The sequence below is a fragment of the Crinia signifera genome, chromosome 3 (assembly GCF_055691185.1).
Source record: "Crinia signifera chromosome 3, ASM5569118v1, whole genome shotgun sequence".
Taxonomy (NCBI): domain Eukaryota; kingdom Metazoa; phylum Chordata; class Amphibia; order Anura; family Myobatrachidae; genus Crinia; species Crinia signifera.
The window spans coordinates 173,478,947-173,494,917 of record NC_139219.1 but is presented as its reverse complement, the minus strand read 5'-3'; the positions used below and the strand labels follow the sequence as shown (position 1 = coordinate 173,494,917).

General features: G+C 40.3%; 1 protein-coding gene across 3 annotated transcripts in view; it reads right to left on the bottom strand.

Annotated features, from left to right (window-relative positions):
- Positions 1–1,039: 1,039 nt before the first annotated feature.
- The window catches only part of HACE1 (HECT domain and ankyrin repeat containing E3 ubiquitin protein ligase 1), a 123,038-nt gene continuing 108,106 nt past the window's right edge, over positions 1,040–15,971 (bottom strand). For 2 of the 3 annotated variants that reach the window (XM_083176967.1, XM_083176968.1), the window contains exons 21-24: positions 14,815–14,913; positions 11,949–12,019; positions 6,759–6,872; positions 1,040–1,925 (exon numbers count right to left, since the gene is read on the bottom strand). In XM_083176967.1, coding sequence (XP_083033093.1) covers positions 1,823–1,925; positions 6,759–6,872; positions 11,949–12,019; positions 14,815–14,913 — 387 coding nt within the window. In that variant the 3' untranslated portion in view covers positions 1,040–1,822. The remainder of the gene's footprint in view (positions 1,926–6,758; positions 6,873–11,948; positions 12,020–14,814; positions 14,914–15,971) is intronic. The other variant, XM_083176969.1, reaches the window with a different exon arrangement.

The following is a 15,971-nucleotide window of genomic DNA, read 5'->3' as shown; positions in this document are numbered from 1 at the left end:
AGTTTCAGCATGGCCGAATATCAAAACTAAAGCAAGGCATGCTGGGATGTGTAGCTCATCAACATCTGGAGGGCCACTTTTACATTTTGTTAAAAATGCATGTCGACCTATTGAACCTGTCGACCTTTGGACCATGTCAACCAATAGTGATAACCTTATGATTGACCTAGAGTCAATCATGAGTCTAGATACCCACAGTACAGCTAGCCTGGGGGAGGAAATGAGGGGCTGCTTACTTCAGGGGACATCACCTTGTTAATGAGGCAAAGCAGGAAGTGTTATAGCAGCCACCACTGTATTTTAACAGGAACTATGGGCCTGATTCCGACCTGATCGCAGGACAAATTTGTTCTCAAAATGGAAAAAACCATGCTGAACTGCAGGTGGGGCATATGTCACATGTGCAGAGAGAGATTTGGGTGGGGTGTGTACAAACTGAAACTTATATTGCAGTGTAAAAATAAAGCAGACCATATTTACCCTGCACAGAAACAAAATAACCCAAATTTAACGCTCTCTGCACATGTTACATCTGCCCCACCTACAGTGCAGCATGGTTTTGAGAACAAATTTGTCCTGCAATCGGGTCTAAATTAGGCCCAATATGTGTTTGTATCCAGACAAACCGTACAATTAGATGCTTCATAAAATGAATGTGTAGGCTTCTAAACAGCACAGAAAAGTTTGCATGTACAGAAATGAAGGCAGTAGGTAGTTTGCTTCAGGGCATTCATTAAAATGTGCTAAGCACAATCCTGCATTATTACCACCCTTGACATGCTTTGATTTGGAACAGAAAGAATTGTTCTGTGCATGGACGTTGTTTATTCATCAGTGTGCCCATAAAACGACCACTCCAAAGTAATGTGTTCACATCAATTATACTCTCGATTTAGTATGACTTAAGCTTGGTGCCACTGCTCTTATCTTTTCAATTAAAGAGCTTTCATGGCTGCAGACTTAGCTGTTTATATGATTTGTGATCTTGGGTACAACATTAATGGTGTGCGGTAGGAGTAAAAGACACAAAAGCACATAATTTGAATATTGTGCCAGTTTATCAAAGGCAATTTATAAAATACTTTATTTTAGCAAGCTCATTTGTACAAAAATACATTTCAGATACATTGTACAACTGTATAAACAAAATAGACCAAAAAAGGTATAACAAGAAACAACCAAGAATAAAAACATAAAACCGTCTTTCTTTAGATGGTTGTAAAATGAAAAACAGATGAACTGCTTAATAAGTTACATGGAAACCAAACTACTGCAACATAATTAAAATGAATATAAACTGTGAGGAGGGTACATTGTTGATAGCAGTATGGTATGATTACAAAACAACGCGCACTTTTACAGCATATGTACACTAAAATGTTAAAACCACAGAAGATACACAGTAACAGCTGCAGATTTTACTTTTTTACCTCACAGCCAACACACACATGCCTCCTCTATGAATGAGCCTTGATAAAAATAATAAAACAGAAAAAAAGCAAACGGATTCAGTATTTAAACACGCCACATGAACAGAACACATAAAATATGAAACGCTGAAAAGCTGTCTTCATTTGTACCTTGTTTTCCCAGCTGTAATTGGAAAGGCATGAAGCACCAGTGAAAACTATTTTTTCCCCTAGCTTTTCAAATCACATCCACACAAGCACTTAATCTAGAAGAAAATAGATACTTTACAAATCTTTGAAAGTCAGCCCTGCCTATGGGCAGTATCTAGCCTGTTTTCCTCTTGACAGTTTTCTAAATTGCTTCTGCCACTCTGAATTGCGCATCAGTAGTCAGATGAGTTTTTCTTTCCTCATTATGCCATTGTGTAACCATAGCTTCCGCAGTGCAATGCCACGAGAAGCCTGTCCTTAAGGATTTCCTTACTTGGGTATTCAGGCAACTTAAGCATATTGATGCTGTAAGACACAACGCAACAAAGCCAGCATTACATATACAATTGAAATGGACAGTGGCGGGTTCTGAAATAAATCCACATTTTTTTAAATATTTATTGACTTGGTAGTTTGTTTACAAAATACTGAATACATTGGATTTTGGACTGAAACATGCTATTTACCGTGATAGATTAAATCACGTTTCAGTATGAACCCTCATACAAACCTAAGCTGGCCCTGCTCCCCCAATGTAAGTATTTTTCTTCCATATATCCATGATGTTCTTACAGTAATTATGCATTCTCTGGCGGAGTAACTTCTGAATAGTCATGGAAGTGTATAAAAATGTGAAGTTGTGTGAGATTTTAAAACCATCACACAGATCAACTTCAAACCGCAAAACTTATGCTGGGTACACACCGGAACGATTTGGCCTCAATTCCCCCAATTGTATGTAAATTGGGCATGTTTTGGCATGCTTTAGATCAGATACAGATCCGATGCGCGTCCCTGCTGGTCATTTGGTAGTTTTGGAGATCTTACCTGCTGCAGTCAGGATTTGTAAAAGATCCATTCAACAGGATACAGATCATGATTAAATCGTGATTGGACCGTATGCAGATCGTGTGCTCCAACAGATTATGCGACCATTGTACGTTCGTCCCACGATCTGTTCACAATCATGATCGTTCTGGTGTGTACCTAGCATAACTCTCTTGCACTTGAAACCTCACATTCCATGTGTTATGGGGTTGATTCAGCTTAAAGATGATCAGGGCAAATCCCCCTGCCCACAGTAACACTTCTCCTCTGCCCACTAACTCTGTATGTAGCACAGCAGCACATCTGGCAGGGGGGAAGTAAAGACTGCTGCTGCTGATGTACTTTAATCAATCTTCATTGATTAAAGCATATCAGGTATATTACACCTGCACACATTAATTAATTTAGCATACAAGTATGTAGGTGCCATAACATAATTTCTGGGCATCATAGTAACCTGAGGCCTGGGTTTTGTCATGCCCTGAATATTTTCATGAAGTTGTCAGAGAGGCAGGTGGAAAGTCTTCCATATGGAAGTCTTCCACATTCCATATGGTGTTTCTTCCATTCACGATAAGTGTGTAGTTTTACACATAATTCAGTGCTAATGATCAGACTTTTGTAAGAATAGGAAGAATAGACTAAAATAAAGCTTTTTGAAAACATTTATTTTGGTTATGACTAAATGTCATAGTTAAGGTTTCTTACTGGTTATGAAACATAGGGGTAACTGTATTCAGCCTGGTAAAGGTTTGATAAAGCAATGATAAAGTGGAAGGTGATCAGTTAAGAGTTGATTGGCTGGTGCATCATGATCTTCCCCTTTATCATGCTTAATACATCTGCCCCATTGCCCAATAAGGAAAGCAATTAATTTGGTGCCGATTTTTCACATACGTGAAAAAAATGCACTTTTTCGCCTTGTTTAAGGGCGAAGTTCAATTGACCCTTTTCAATTTAAGTGCAGAGTTTTCACCTAAGTTAGAAAGCCGGCACAGGCGAAAGATATGTGGATTGGCAAATCCACCGCTTTCACCCATTTTCGGGCAAATTGCAGGAGTTTTCGCCCATTGCCGTTATATAACTAGTCACTAGCGGAAGGCACAGCAGGGCAGAAATGCATTGGTGCATATACACGCCTTATTTTGCATAAGACATATTGTCCAGCACAATTCTTACTAAACCTATACATTCAGGACCCACATAGACACCAAGTACAATAGTGGCATTTGTGCAGCTCAGCACTCAGAGCCGGCCTTAGGCCTAGGCAAACTAGGCAATTGTCTAGGGCAGGGGTGGCCAAACCGGTCCTCGAGATCTACCAACGGTCAACGTTTTCCAGGTTACCTAGCTGGTGCACAGCTGTAGTCATTACTAACTGTCACATTTTAAAACATGCTGCATTCATTCCTACTATAGATCCACAGGTTTCCTGGAAAACATGCACCGTTGGTAGATCTTGAGGACAGGTTTGGCCACCCCTGGCCTAGGGCATTTGGAATGCCTAGGGGCAACAGCAGCTTCTGCTGATTAAAATGATATGCAGCATGCCTATATTCTGTGTGTGAGTGAGGCTGTATCTGCATATGAAATAGTGTATTCATGGAAATCACTGTAACATAGCATTCTGTATGCAGGTACAGCCACAGTCGCACACAGAATATAGGCATGCCCCATATCATTTTAATCATCGGAAGCTCCTTGTGTGTGCTGGTCATAACGATGCAAATAAGATGAATTTTCAGCAAAAAACGCACCTAACGTTAGCAGAACTGGCCAGGAGCTGCATGGCCTATTGAGGCAAGATGTATGAGGAAACATCTGTATCCAAGCCGAGGCAGAGGTCACAGTGTTAGCGGCTGTGCGAGTGCTGTCTGCGGGTGGGTTGGTTGTGCAATAGTGTTCGGCATATGTGTAAGGGGCATTATGTGTGTCATATATAAATGCATTAATAATGTGCGACATATGTGTAACAGGCATTATGTGTGTCATGTGTATAAGGGCATTAATAATGTGCAACATATGTGTAATGGGCATTATGTGTGTCATGTGTATAAGGGCATTAATAATGTGCAACATATGTGTAAGGGGCATTATGTGTGTCATTATGTGTATGAAGGGCATTAATAAAGGTTGGCATAATGTGTAAGGGACATTATGGTTATAAGGACATTAATAATGTGTGTTATGTCTAGGGTGCATTACGGTGTGGTATTATCAAGGGTGCCAAGAGAAAGGGGTAGGGGGTACAAATTACCCAGGCCAAATTCTGATGGAAGGGCCCAGTGGAGTCCCCCTCCCCTTAAGTGACAGCAGCAGCTCTTCTCCTCTGCCCAGCACACACTGCTTTGTGCTGGGTTGCAGTGTGGCCATTGAGGTGCTTAAAATACAATATTTTCTCAGGATTTTTTTCTAAGGGTATAATGTGAATAATGTGAGGAGTAATGTATCTAAGGTAAAGTGGTACTACTGTGTGATGTAACGTGAATAAGGGACACCATCGCATGATATAATGTGATTAAAGTTGCACTACTGTGTGGCATAATTTGAATTAGGGGTACTATTGGGTGGCCATGCCCCTTCCCAGCAGGAACACACCCCTGTTTGGGCAGCGCACCGAATGTGTGCACGGTTTCTATTTCAAATATTGCTGGTAGGAGCACCAAAATTATGACTGCTATGATGAGGGTTGATGGTGCTGGGAAAAGGGAGAAGGGTCAGAGGCGGAACTAGTGGCGGTGCTAGGGGGCACCAGCCAAAATCTTGCCTAGGGCGTCATTTAGGCTAGGGCCAGCTCTGTCAGCACTCATAAGTGTATACAGTGTTATAGTTTGAACACAAGGGGGGCATCCTTGATGAGCTAGCAGCAGCCATAAACAGATAACAATTCCTCAGTGCGCAGATCAACAGATATTACTATCTCTTAAAAAGCTAAAAACAGTAATACTGCTTTCACACTGCAAAACCTGCTTTGACCCGGTTTTTGAAATGTTTCAGAGCAAGTTTTACCCCTTTCACATTGCATGTTTTAAACAGTATATTACTGGTTAATTACCGTTTTTTGTATCTTTCACATTGAACCCGTTGTGAAAGGTACAAAAACGGTAAATCTAAATCCAGTAATATTCCTCCCATTCCCTTGTACCTTGCCCGTGCCCCCCTTCACTGGTACTTGCCAGCGCGCAGGGATCCGAGCAGCGGGGTCCATGCTGGGGAATGGGCAGTGGGGTCCGTCAGGCGAATGGGCAGTGTGCAGCAGGGTCCGCTCGGCGAATGGGAAGTCAGCAGCGGGTTCCCTGCGGCGGATGGGAACTAGTAGCTCTACAGCATGGACCCCACTGCCTACAGACCATGGACCCCACTGCCTACACACCATGGACCCCACTGCCGGGATCCCCTCGCGCTGGCAAGTACCAGGGGAGGGGGAGCGCTGGCGGGGGGGGGGGGGTGAGGTTCCGCGACCCTGGTGTAGGATTCAATATACCGGTTCAGACCCATTCACACTGCACAAATAATGGGTCTGAACCATGTAAGATCCTTCTTTTTACCCGTTTTTGAATGACCGTTTTTCTTGAACCAGTAATTTAAAACTGGTGCTTTCACACTGCAGCACTAACCATTTTAAAAGGCAAAAAAATCGGCAATATACTGATTTAGAGCTGCAGTGTGCCCCATTGAGAGAGCACAAGTGTATGAAATAACTCCCTAAGTTGTTACTATGGTCTCACAAATTACAATCAAGCAGTCAGGATGGCACACACAGTAACATTATTTGTAGCAGATACCTACAAGTCATTAATTATTAGATGTATTTTATAGACCTCTTCATTAACTGCAATCCTAAAGGGTAATTTTGGGTTGATTTGCAGAACTAGTGATTTATATGATGATTATCTAATCACTTAATCTATAAAAGTCAAATTAAACTGCAAATCACAAATTCTGAAGTACTCTACACAAACAAAAGTTAGTTAGAGATCAAAAATTTTCAATGTGGAATAGAAATGGTGAATCTATGAAAAAAAGATGTAATATTTAGCAAATTAACCTTGGGAATTGATAAATGCTATATATATATATATATATATATATATATATATATATATATATATATATATATATATATATATATATATATATTATAAATGAACAAGCATTCAAATAAATGTTCTGCATAGGCACATGTATCCTGCACATAAAACTATGGGTGCAGAACTAAATTCATTACTGTTCTATTACATAGATTTAATGAATGTTTGCTTGCACATATTTATATACAGCAGATATAGATATATTTTTTTTAAAACATACCATGTGCTAGACGTTGGCAACAGATTTGATGTGTATGCCACTGCTGCTATGGTGAAGTTCTGTAGCCCACTTCCTCCCATGATGTATGCAAAACCGCCATGAGGTACCCGGGAACTAAACAGAAATTACAAGCCATGGGTTACTAGGTTTTTAAAGTCTGATACATAGTAGTTATACAGTAAATACATTGTTAACATATGTACATTATCAATATAAATATCCATGTGTAACATTACCCAGAGAACTCCCCAAATGCAATTCAATCCTACAAATATGCAACTTCGACTTACACACAACTCCACATTACCCCTTACTCATGTCTAAAAAATACTTACCTGCACAGCCAGAGCACATTAAGCAAGTAGGTAGACCATGTGCTGCAATATGCACTGCAAACTTTTCGCCACCCCTTATTGTTGTTGCTGCAGAACACACTTTTGCAGGATAAGCGCAACGTGTTTTTTTTCAAGAAGGGCACATTACTATCACATGCAAGGTAGACCGTGCGATGTTGTTGGCAGTTATAATCAGGAATTTTTGCAATGATATTGCCTACCTTTATAGGACTTCATGCTTGCAGTCAACCATTGTGCGATTGGCTATCCCATTAGCCTTAATAACCAGCACATATTGGGGATTAATCAGCCATCTGAGCTGCGATAACACAATGGGATCAGGAACTTATCCCGGATCCAATGTGTTATCTCATGCTCAGGGGCCTTTTTTCAGCTGATAAAAACATACTATAATTGGATAGCGTGATAATGACCACCTTTTTATCAGATAAAAAAAACTAGTGCCCCTAATAGGATACCGACCCGGATCCACAACCTTCTTTTCTAAACGTACAATCACACAATCATCATACTGATTCTCCTTTCAATCAAAGTAACACCGATTCACATACAGGCAGCGCTTAAGCCCACCCAACACTACTGTATATGAACCAAAAGGGTTTGGGATACCCTTAAGGCAAAGCAGAGCCTGGATGACATGGTGAGCGCAGTGTATCTTCCGCTCTTAAAATAAATTGCTATGACTGCATAGGCTGCTGTATGGGATCTAGAGGAAAGTGTCTCAGAGCATGCTTCAGTGAACAGGGATGCAGCACACTGCAAAAGGTATAATTAATAATAACGAACGGTTGGAGGCGCAAGTAAGACTGCAGACAGATTTCCTCCATTTAACATAATAATCTGTAGCCCCTAGACAGTAGTACGGACAAAAAAGGAATCAGCCCTTAGAAGTACATCCCACTATCCTGCTACTTTCACAATATCAAAAAACCCAGGCATCCCCAGCATATGAAACCTTTCTACCACAAACACCACCTAACTAGTTAGGTACATAAGGGGGTATTTAGATGTGAATGCAGCATTGCGATTTCCCAAGGTGGACAAATATCTGGTATGCAGTCATTAGATCTATAGGGAGAAATTTACTAGGAAATTTGTAAAAAAAATAGGTGTATTTGTATCCAGAAATACACTTATTTTTGACATTTACTTTTCCGAAAATACGGCAATTCATATTCGTATTGATGTGCTATAAATACGAATACGAAGTGCCGTATTTTCGGAATAGTAAATGTCAAAAATAAGTGTATTTCTGGATACAAATACACCTATTTTTTACAAATTTCCTTTAGTAAATTTCCCCCATAGTGTCTAGGTTGACAATCATAAGACATGATTTTTAAAAAAACATGAGCCGACGTGTAGACTACGGCGTGGTGGGTGAATATAATAGTGTTTCCCGAGAGCAGCGAGGCACCGTGCCCGAAGCATGGTGAGCCATTCCAGGGGACGTGGTACACTTAGATGGTGTCCATATTGACCAATGTCGACAAACACCCAAAAAAAATGAAAAACTCATGTTAACCTTTTGAATGTCGACCTTTTGACCAATAGCAGTCGACCTTATGACTGTAGACAAGACAACATAGATCTAATATACCATAACCCAATTATCTATAGTACGGATTGTATCGCGCATACACAAGGCCATTATCGATAAAATTCAGCATCTTTTCTGATGGAAAGTCGTTTGCAAGTTAATTGATCGGAAGCCTGTGTTTGGGGGTGGTAAGAGGCTGTTTTCTGGAAGTGAAAAGAAAAATGCAGGTGTGCCCAGGCATTTTTTTTAGGGAGTCCTCTCCGACCTCGATCAACCTGTTTCGATCACACAGGCAGAGTAGGTTCTGGGTTATGCACAGACTGGAAAAATCATTTTATAGTGAGTTGCGAATGGATGTACAGCTTTTCACAGATCGGTTTGGATTTTGCAAGCCATTCGCAGCCTTGCACAGGGAGGGCTATCTGATCGCTCTGCAATTTCACAGAACAGCAATCAGGTCTGAATCAGACCCATCATTCACTGTCTAAAAGGGTCAAATTAAAATTTGGTTGTTATGTATAGACCAGTGGATCCCAAATGCGGTCCACAGGGCTCCCCATCAGTCCAGGTTTTAAGGATATTCCTGCTTGTGCACAGATTATGTAATCGTCACCTGTGCCTAAGGATGTGAGAACCATGTTTGGGAATCAACAGAATTTACTATTTTGCTTGCTTTTATATGTTTGTTAGTCTTTATGATAGAGCCTAATTATTTGGATGTACTATGCTTGATTTAATGGCCCATGTGTAGGGTTATTAAATTACATGTGAAGACCTTTTATCTTTAAACAAAAAAGATTACATTATATTATTTTTAGAGAGAGAGAGAGAGAGTAGCGCAACCAAATGAGTGATGATATAAAAGTAGTTTACTTGTAAAATCAAAAATACATGAAAAAAATAACCACGCCTCTATGCGTTTCGTCATGTGATGGACTTCGTCAGGAGGTGAGACAAAGTAAACTACTGTTATATGATCACTCATTTGGTTGCGCTACTCTCTTTCTCTGCATATTCCATTGGGACACCCCTGAGCCGTGGTCTGGCTCTTTCAGAGAAAAGGCTGCAGACATACTTTAAAAAGGAAGCACGTCTATTCTTTGAGTGACTGTGCGCAGTTGGACTCCCAAATATTCCCTATATTATGTTTACATTATAAAACAAACACATGATGCACCTCATCCCTAATTGTTTCTCATTAACATCATATTCTCAATACTTCCAGAAGAATTGCCCCACTTGAATGAAAACAGTTGCTATTTTTTCCTCATAACAGTTTTCTGCTGATATATAAAGATGAGTATTACTTATATGAATGAGAAATCTGCATGGCACACACCTATGCCCTATGAAACTTGGAGGTGGGGGCACGCAGACCTGATTGTCAGGTCAGAATTCACCCCTGGTCCCGAGGGTGGGGTTTTGTGCATGTTGCATATGCGCGTGTGCAAGCCCCTGGAGTGACCGCCTTTGGAGAGTTTCACACTCGTCGGGGCATTTGCTCACTGATGGGTGGTCAGCGTTTCATGGACGAAATGCTGGGTGGGCCCCTCAGAATACAGACATGTCCATGCCTGCTTAAGGTGGGTGTCAGCCCCCATCTCGGCCATCTCTGTCCAGGATAAAAGTAAGTACAGGTTGAGTATCCCTAATCCAAAATGCTCAGGACCAGAAGCATTTTGGATAACGGACTATTCATTATTCCGGAATATTTTTATATTTTAATGATGTATCTTGCATTTATGTTGTATAATCACATTAAAAAACAGGAAATACACACAAAGCTCTGAATGTGAATGCCAAGTAATTTTCTTGCACATATTTAGTGTCCGTTACATATCATATCCCCAGTATTGCCAGTTACAGCTGTCCCCAGTAGTGCCAGTTACAGCTATCCCCAGTAGTGCGAGTTACAGATGTCCCAGTAGGATTTTAGCCCCCTCCAAAAAGTCAATTCTGGAAACGATGGTGTTTGGTGAACGGATATTTGGATAAGGGATACTCAACCTGTATAGACTTACTTTTATACACGAAGGGAGGAAAAATCATTCGATGATGAGCGACTATTGAATAATTTTTCCTCTTTGCGGCTGCATGCGATTGGATGTGTAAGCATGCTAGTGCGGGAAATCGCTGCCTAACGAGCAGGTCTGAATCCGGCCCTTTTAGGTTATATAACAGTAATAAACAAACAAAATAATACAAATATTTGTCAGGCTCTTAACAGGGTAGGAGAAATTGTCGTCAGGTTCCAGTGGGGTAAGGGAGGAGGGCGATAGAAGTCTCATTATTATTATTAGACCAACAAAGCTCATCTTGTGATATTAATATGGAGTTAATACTCCAACTGTTAAAAATAGGTGTTCTAAATTTGATCAAGTAGCAGTTCTTCATTTTAAATCATGCTACCCAATAACATTTCAGCGATTTTGCATAAACCAATAAAATAAATGCTGGAGGGTGCTGTGCATGGAAAAAGCAAAGCAAGAAATAAATCAGTAAGTAAGCAAGTGTCCAAGTTAAACAAAAATGAAAGATGGAAGAATTGTGACTTGGCTTGTATGAGATTCTGGCAAAGTCTTTCATTTATCCGTATTCGTAACACTATATTGCTTCATAAACAATATAGCCATCAGAAATCAAGTCATTATTACACTCTGAGGCGAATATACAGCAGGAGACAAAAGACTTTTCAGTTATTCTTAAAAGACATTCAGGACTCATAAAAGCTACAATCAAATGTATTTGTTTTACCAGATCTATTGAATTAATTTTATGGTCTGCAGCCGGGGAAAAGAATATTTGATTTTTTTTTTTTTCACTGAAGTGGTACTAAAAGGTAGACTCAGGCGGAGATGAGATCGTAATGAATAAACTGCACATGCAGAAAGAGGCTGCACACTGGAGGAAGGAGGAATATTTATTTGTAAAACTAACATCTAATGATCAGGGAACTGGAGCTACATTTTCATTTTACTCAAGTGTTTGATCTACAATGGCTGTCAGAAATGTTTTCTATTTATTTCCAAAGAAAAACAGAATAATTCATTTTCAAAACAGGCCAATAAATAAAACCATTATATAAATATTTGTGTCTTAATATGTTTAGAGAAAGACTTTAAATCCAACTATATAACCAATTCCTGAAATGACAAAGCAAGCAACAGACTGCATCTACAAGCACCAGAACAGGAGAATGCATGTTTCCAGATATTGTAGCTGTCCATTTTTGTGGCAATCTGTTAACGCAAGCAACACAGTCATGTGCCACTATTTATTATTTCTATTACTTACCTGCCTGTAACAAATTGTAAAAGCAACACTCTCTCCTCTTGAGTTAATTCCTGTACAACCTCCCAGAACCACTGTAAAAAGGAGCGGGAAAATTTTAAATATAAACAATGTGAAAAAAATGTCCAAAAGAAATACAGGTTGAGTCTCCGTTATCCGTATATCCAAATTACCGAAATATTCCGAAAACCGTGTTTTCTTCTGAATATCCCCCCCCCCCAAACACACACCTTTTTTTTAGATGTACCCCATCCCCCGGTGTCTAAAGCGGCCATCGGAATCCTCTCCAGCGGCATCCCCGGTCCCAAGAATGCTTAGTGCGTTGACGTCACAGGCACAATGCATCCTTGGGACTGGAGATGCCGCTGAAGAGTATTCCGATGGCTGCCGAGGACCATTGGGGCACCGCCAGGGGACCAGGTTAGTATGGAAATAAAATATATTCTCAGATCTGCAAGAATCCCTTATCCAAAAAACACATATACAATAACAGATTTAAAAAAAATATTAATTAGCATACAGGTCCCATCTTGGCAGGGGATGGCGATGGCGACGCCAGCCGCCATCCCCCGTCAGCGCCATCTGCATAGCGAGAAGGGGGCGCGCGTCCCCTTCCGACGGCGCTTCCAGCCGCTCCCCCGGGTCACCGCCGGCTTCTCGGTGGTAACCCGGGGTCTCCGCCGCCTGCCCACACCACCCCTAACCCTGTCCCTGGACAGAGTTACCGTCACCCTGCCAATGGAGATTGAGACGCACGCGCGTCTCAGTCGGATGGTTAGGCAGGCCGCTGGCGGATCACCAGCGCTGACGTTCTGGCGATTCGCCAGCAAGGAAGAGGCCTGCCCCATCTGTACTTTTCAAAAAGAACAGTATGCATGCAGGAACCTCTGTGATTCTTGTAGGCAGCCCTTAGAAACGTGACAAAGGTTGTTTGTGGTTAAAAGGAAGGAACATTAAGAATATAATACATAGGACTGGACATGGTCCATTAGAGAGTGCAGTGGTTTTGCAGCTGCAGCTGTTATATAGGAGAGTGGGCCAGCCTACGTGGGTTTTAGTCGGAAGTAATAAGGTCGGCAATACCTTAGGTCAACATGGTCAAAGGACGACAAGCAATAGGTTAACCCTTCGTTGCATGATTATTTAACATTTTTTTTTATATTTTCATGTCATATCCATTTTTTGTGATGGTCAGCAACACTACTGGGCATTTTGTGAACCAATAGCGTAGTATTGCTTTGTAGCAAATAGTCCACAACATGAAACAGTTGACTGTCTGAGTTTCAAGTGTTTTATAGTGAGATGTTTGGGTATGTAGCAAATTGGCAACAGTATGCAATGAAAGGTTAACATGAAAAAGATCTACATAAAGATTTTTAAAGTCCGTCCCCCCCTATACTTTACCATCCAAGTGGACATAGAATTAGATTATAATGTTTTGCGTGTGTAGCAAAACGCTGTGGTCGAAGCATGTGGAATGAAAGTTGTACATTTATACGTGCCCGAAGCATGACGAGCCAATGTGGTACACTTATACAAAAAATAATAATAATAGAAAAACCCATGTTGACCTTTTTCAGGTCGACATATTGCTTGTACATCAGTCAGTCTGGAGGAAGAGCCTACAGTATGCAGTGACATGTGCAGGTTTCCAAAGCTACATTGTGTGGCTGTTATTGAAAGGGCCTAAGGAGGAGACCAAATATCTCTTGGTGGCCATTTTACTATATAAAATATTGTAAGGGCTTAGATGTACTTGTATCCTGCTACAGTTATCACAATAATTCTTCATGCATATGAACATTCACAAACTATAGAAGAGTTCCCTGGCAAATTTATAAATAAACAAACAGATAGTTACACAGCAATTGTGCCTTTATTTACAATTGCTCGGACAACTTATACCCCTTTCACACTGCAGCTCTTAACCAATATATTTCCGTTTTTTTAGCCTTTCAAACCGGTTAGAGCTGCAGTGTGAAAGCGCCAGTCTGCATTTACCGATTACAAATCACCGGTACTTGCAAACGGGTAAAAAGCAGAGTCCTACATGGTTCAGAGCAGTTTTTTATGCAGTGTATATGGGACTCAGCCAGCAGTTAGCACAGAGCTGTTTATCAGCGCAGTGAATATTTAATAATCCAGAGCTGCTCATTACATATGCGCATATGTAATGAGAGGCTCCTAGTGGACCATGCACGCCCGCTGCCTACCGCGCTGCCGGGATCCACAGCCAGGTACCAGGGGAGGGTGTTACTAGGTGCTTATTGTGTGGGGGCCCTGCTGCTTTACCGACACCTGTGGCTGCCGCCCCCGGGTCCCTCCCTGAACCCGCCCTGCCTACTGCATGGTATATTACTGGTTCATTACCGTGTACCTTTCACAACGGGTTCAATGTGAAAGGTACAAAAAACAGTAATTAACCAGTAATATACCGTTTACAACATGCAGTGTGAATGGGGTTAAACTTGCTCTGACCCGGTTAAAGAAACGTAAAAAAAAAAAAAAAAAAAACGGGTCAGAGCAGGTTTGGCAGTGGGAAAGCAAATAAATGGCATTTTATATATTAAAAAAATATACTCAGATGAAGCTTACAAGACAAGAGACAAGCGAAAATGGCAACCAAACAAAAAGTACCGTGCATGCGTACAGTATAAAATAAACAAAAAAGTTATAGTTCAGTGGAGTATTAAAAAAATAAAACCAGTGCCCTAAAATATCATGGACAAATGTTTAGCTCTATATAAAATTTCACAAATGACAACTGAATGTACTGTAGAAAGACATCCAATGTTATTCTCACTGCAGTGCTGTATACAGTTAGAGGTGAAAATGTAAAGTCTGGATTTTAAACATTGCAATGTTTTACCTGAATGACCTCATCAGTTCTCTCATAGCCACTGGTATATTCTGTGTTTTTTATCCAATCGTTCACATCAATTTCTGGCATGCCAGACAGAAGAAGCTCCTTCAATGACAAAATTGTCAACGCATTATTTCATGCACCAATTTACTCAGCAGCTTTGAAATTCAATGTTTTGAAGGAGGCAAATGGACACCATGTTACAGAGGTTTCTTAGCAGAAACTTACATTTTCATGAAAGCAAAGCTGGCCGAAGCTGCATCGTAATGGAACGGTGTCAAAGTGACAGAAATAAACTGCAGTTCTTGCTCAAAGATACTGGGATTTGCAATCATCCACTGTAACGCAATTTATGTGCACGCATATTTAGCTTTTACGGATTTGGATTGCAGGGTGCATACGTTCTTTCATTTGTTAGATTAGAAAGTGATTAACAGTCTGATAGATCTATTGATTGATTAAATAATTATTTATGTTTGTTGGAGCAAAACAGTGATAGCCTTACAGTAAATTAGCACCTATCGAGCTCAGTAGCAATCTTGCTGCTCACTGCAGAACGACAGTGACCTAAAAAAAGAGCTTACAGGAGCACGATGTAAACGTAGCCTGCTTGCTTAATAATTCAAACAAACATGTTTTTCTTAAAATAAACACATGGCACTAGTTTGTTCTTCGTTCCTATTTAAAGCAACTAAACTGCCATCACCAGACCCATTCAATGACACCCATATGACCAGAATCAGCATTATAACTGACTTAAAAGGCATAGATGCCTTAAAGCATGCATATTCTGGTTTTTCTTTTTAATAGTAAGTTGCACCTTTAGCTTTTAAATTGCAAACGAATTTAAAAATAAAATGTGTATTATAATCCACATAATAAATGTAAACAATTAATAAGTGTCTTATTTGTCCCGCTGTAAGTGCCATGAATAGCATTAGGAAATTAAGAGAACCGACTGTGCATATTTATCTGTCGCTAGTTAATAATGTGTATCTTTGCTATGTGCAATGTGCAGTAATGCTGGCTTCCTATCTTGCAATTACAGAAAAGCTTATTTGCATTGGAGCTCTGCACAGAACATTGGATTTATTTATTCAGTAGATTACATTTAGGAGCCAATTCAAAATATGCACAGAAAGATAATTGCAGATAATACATTA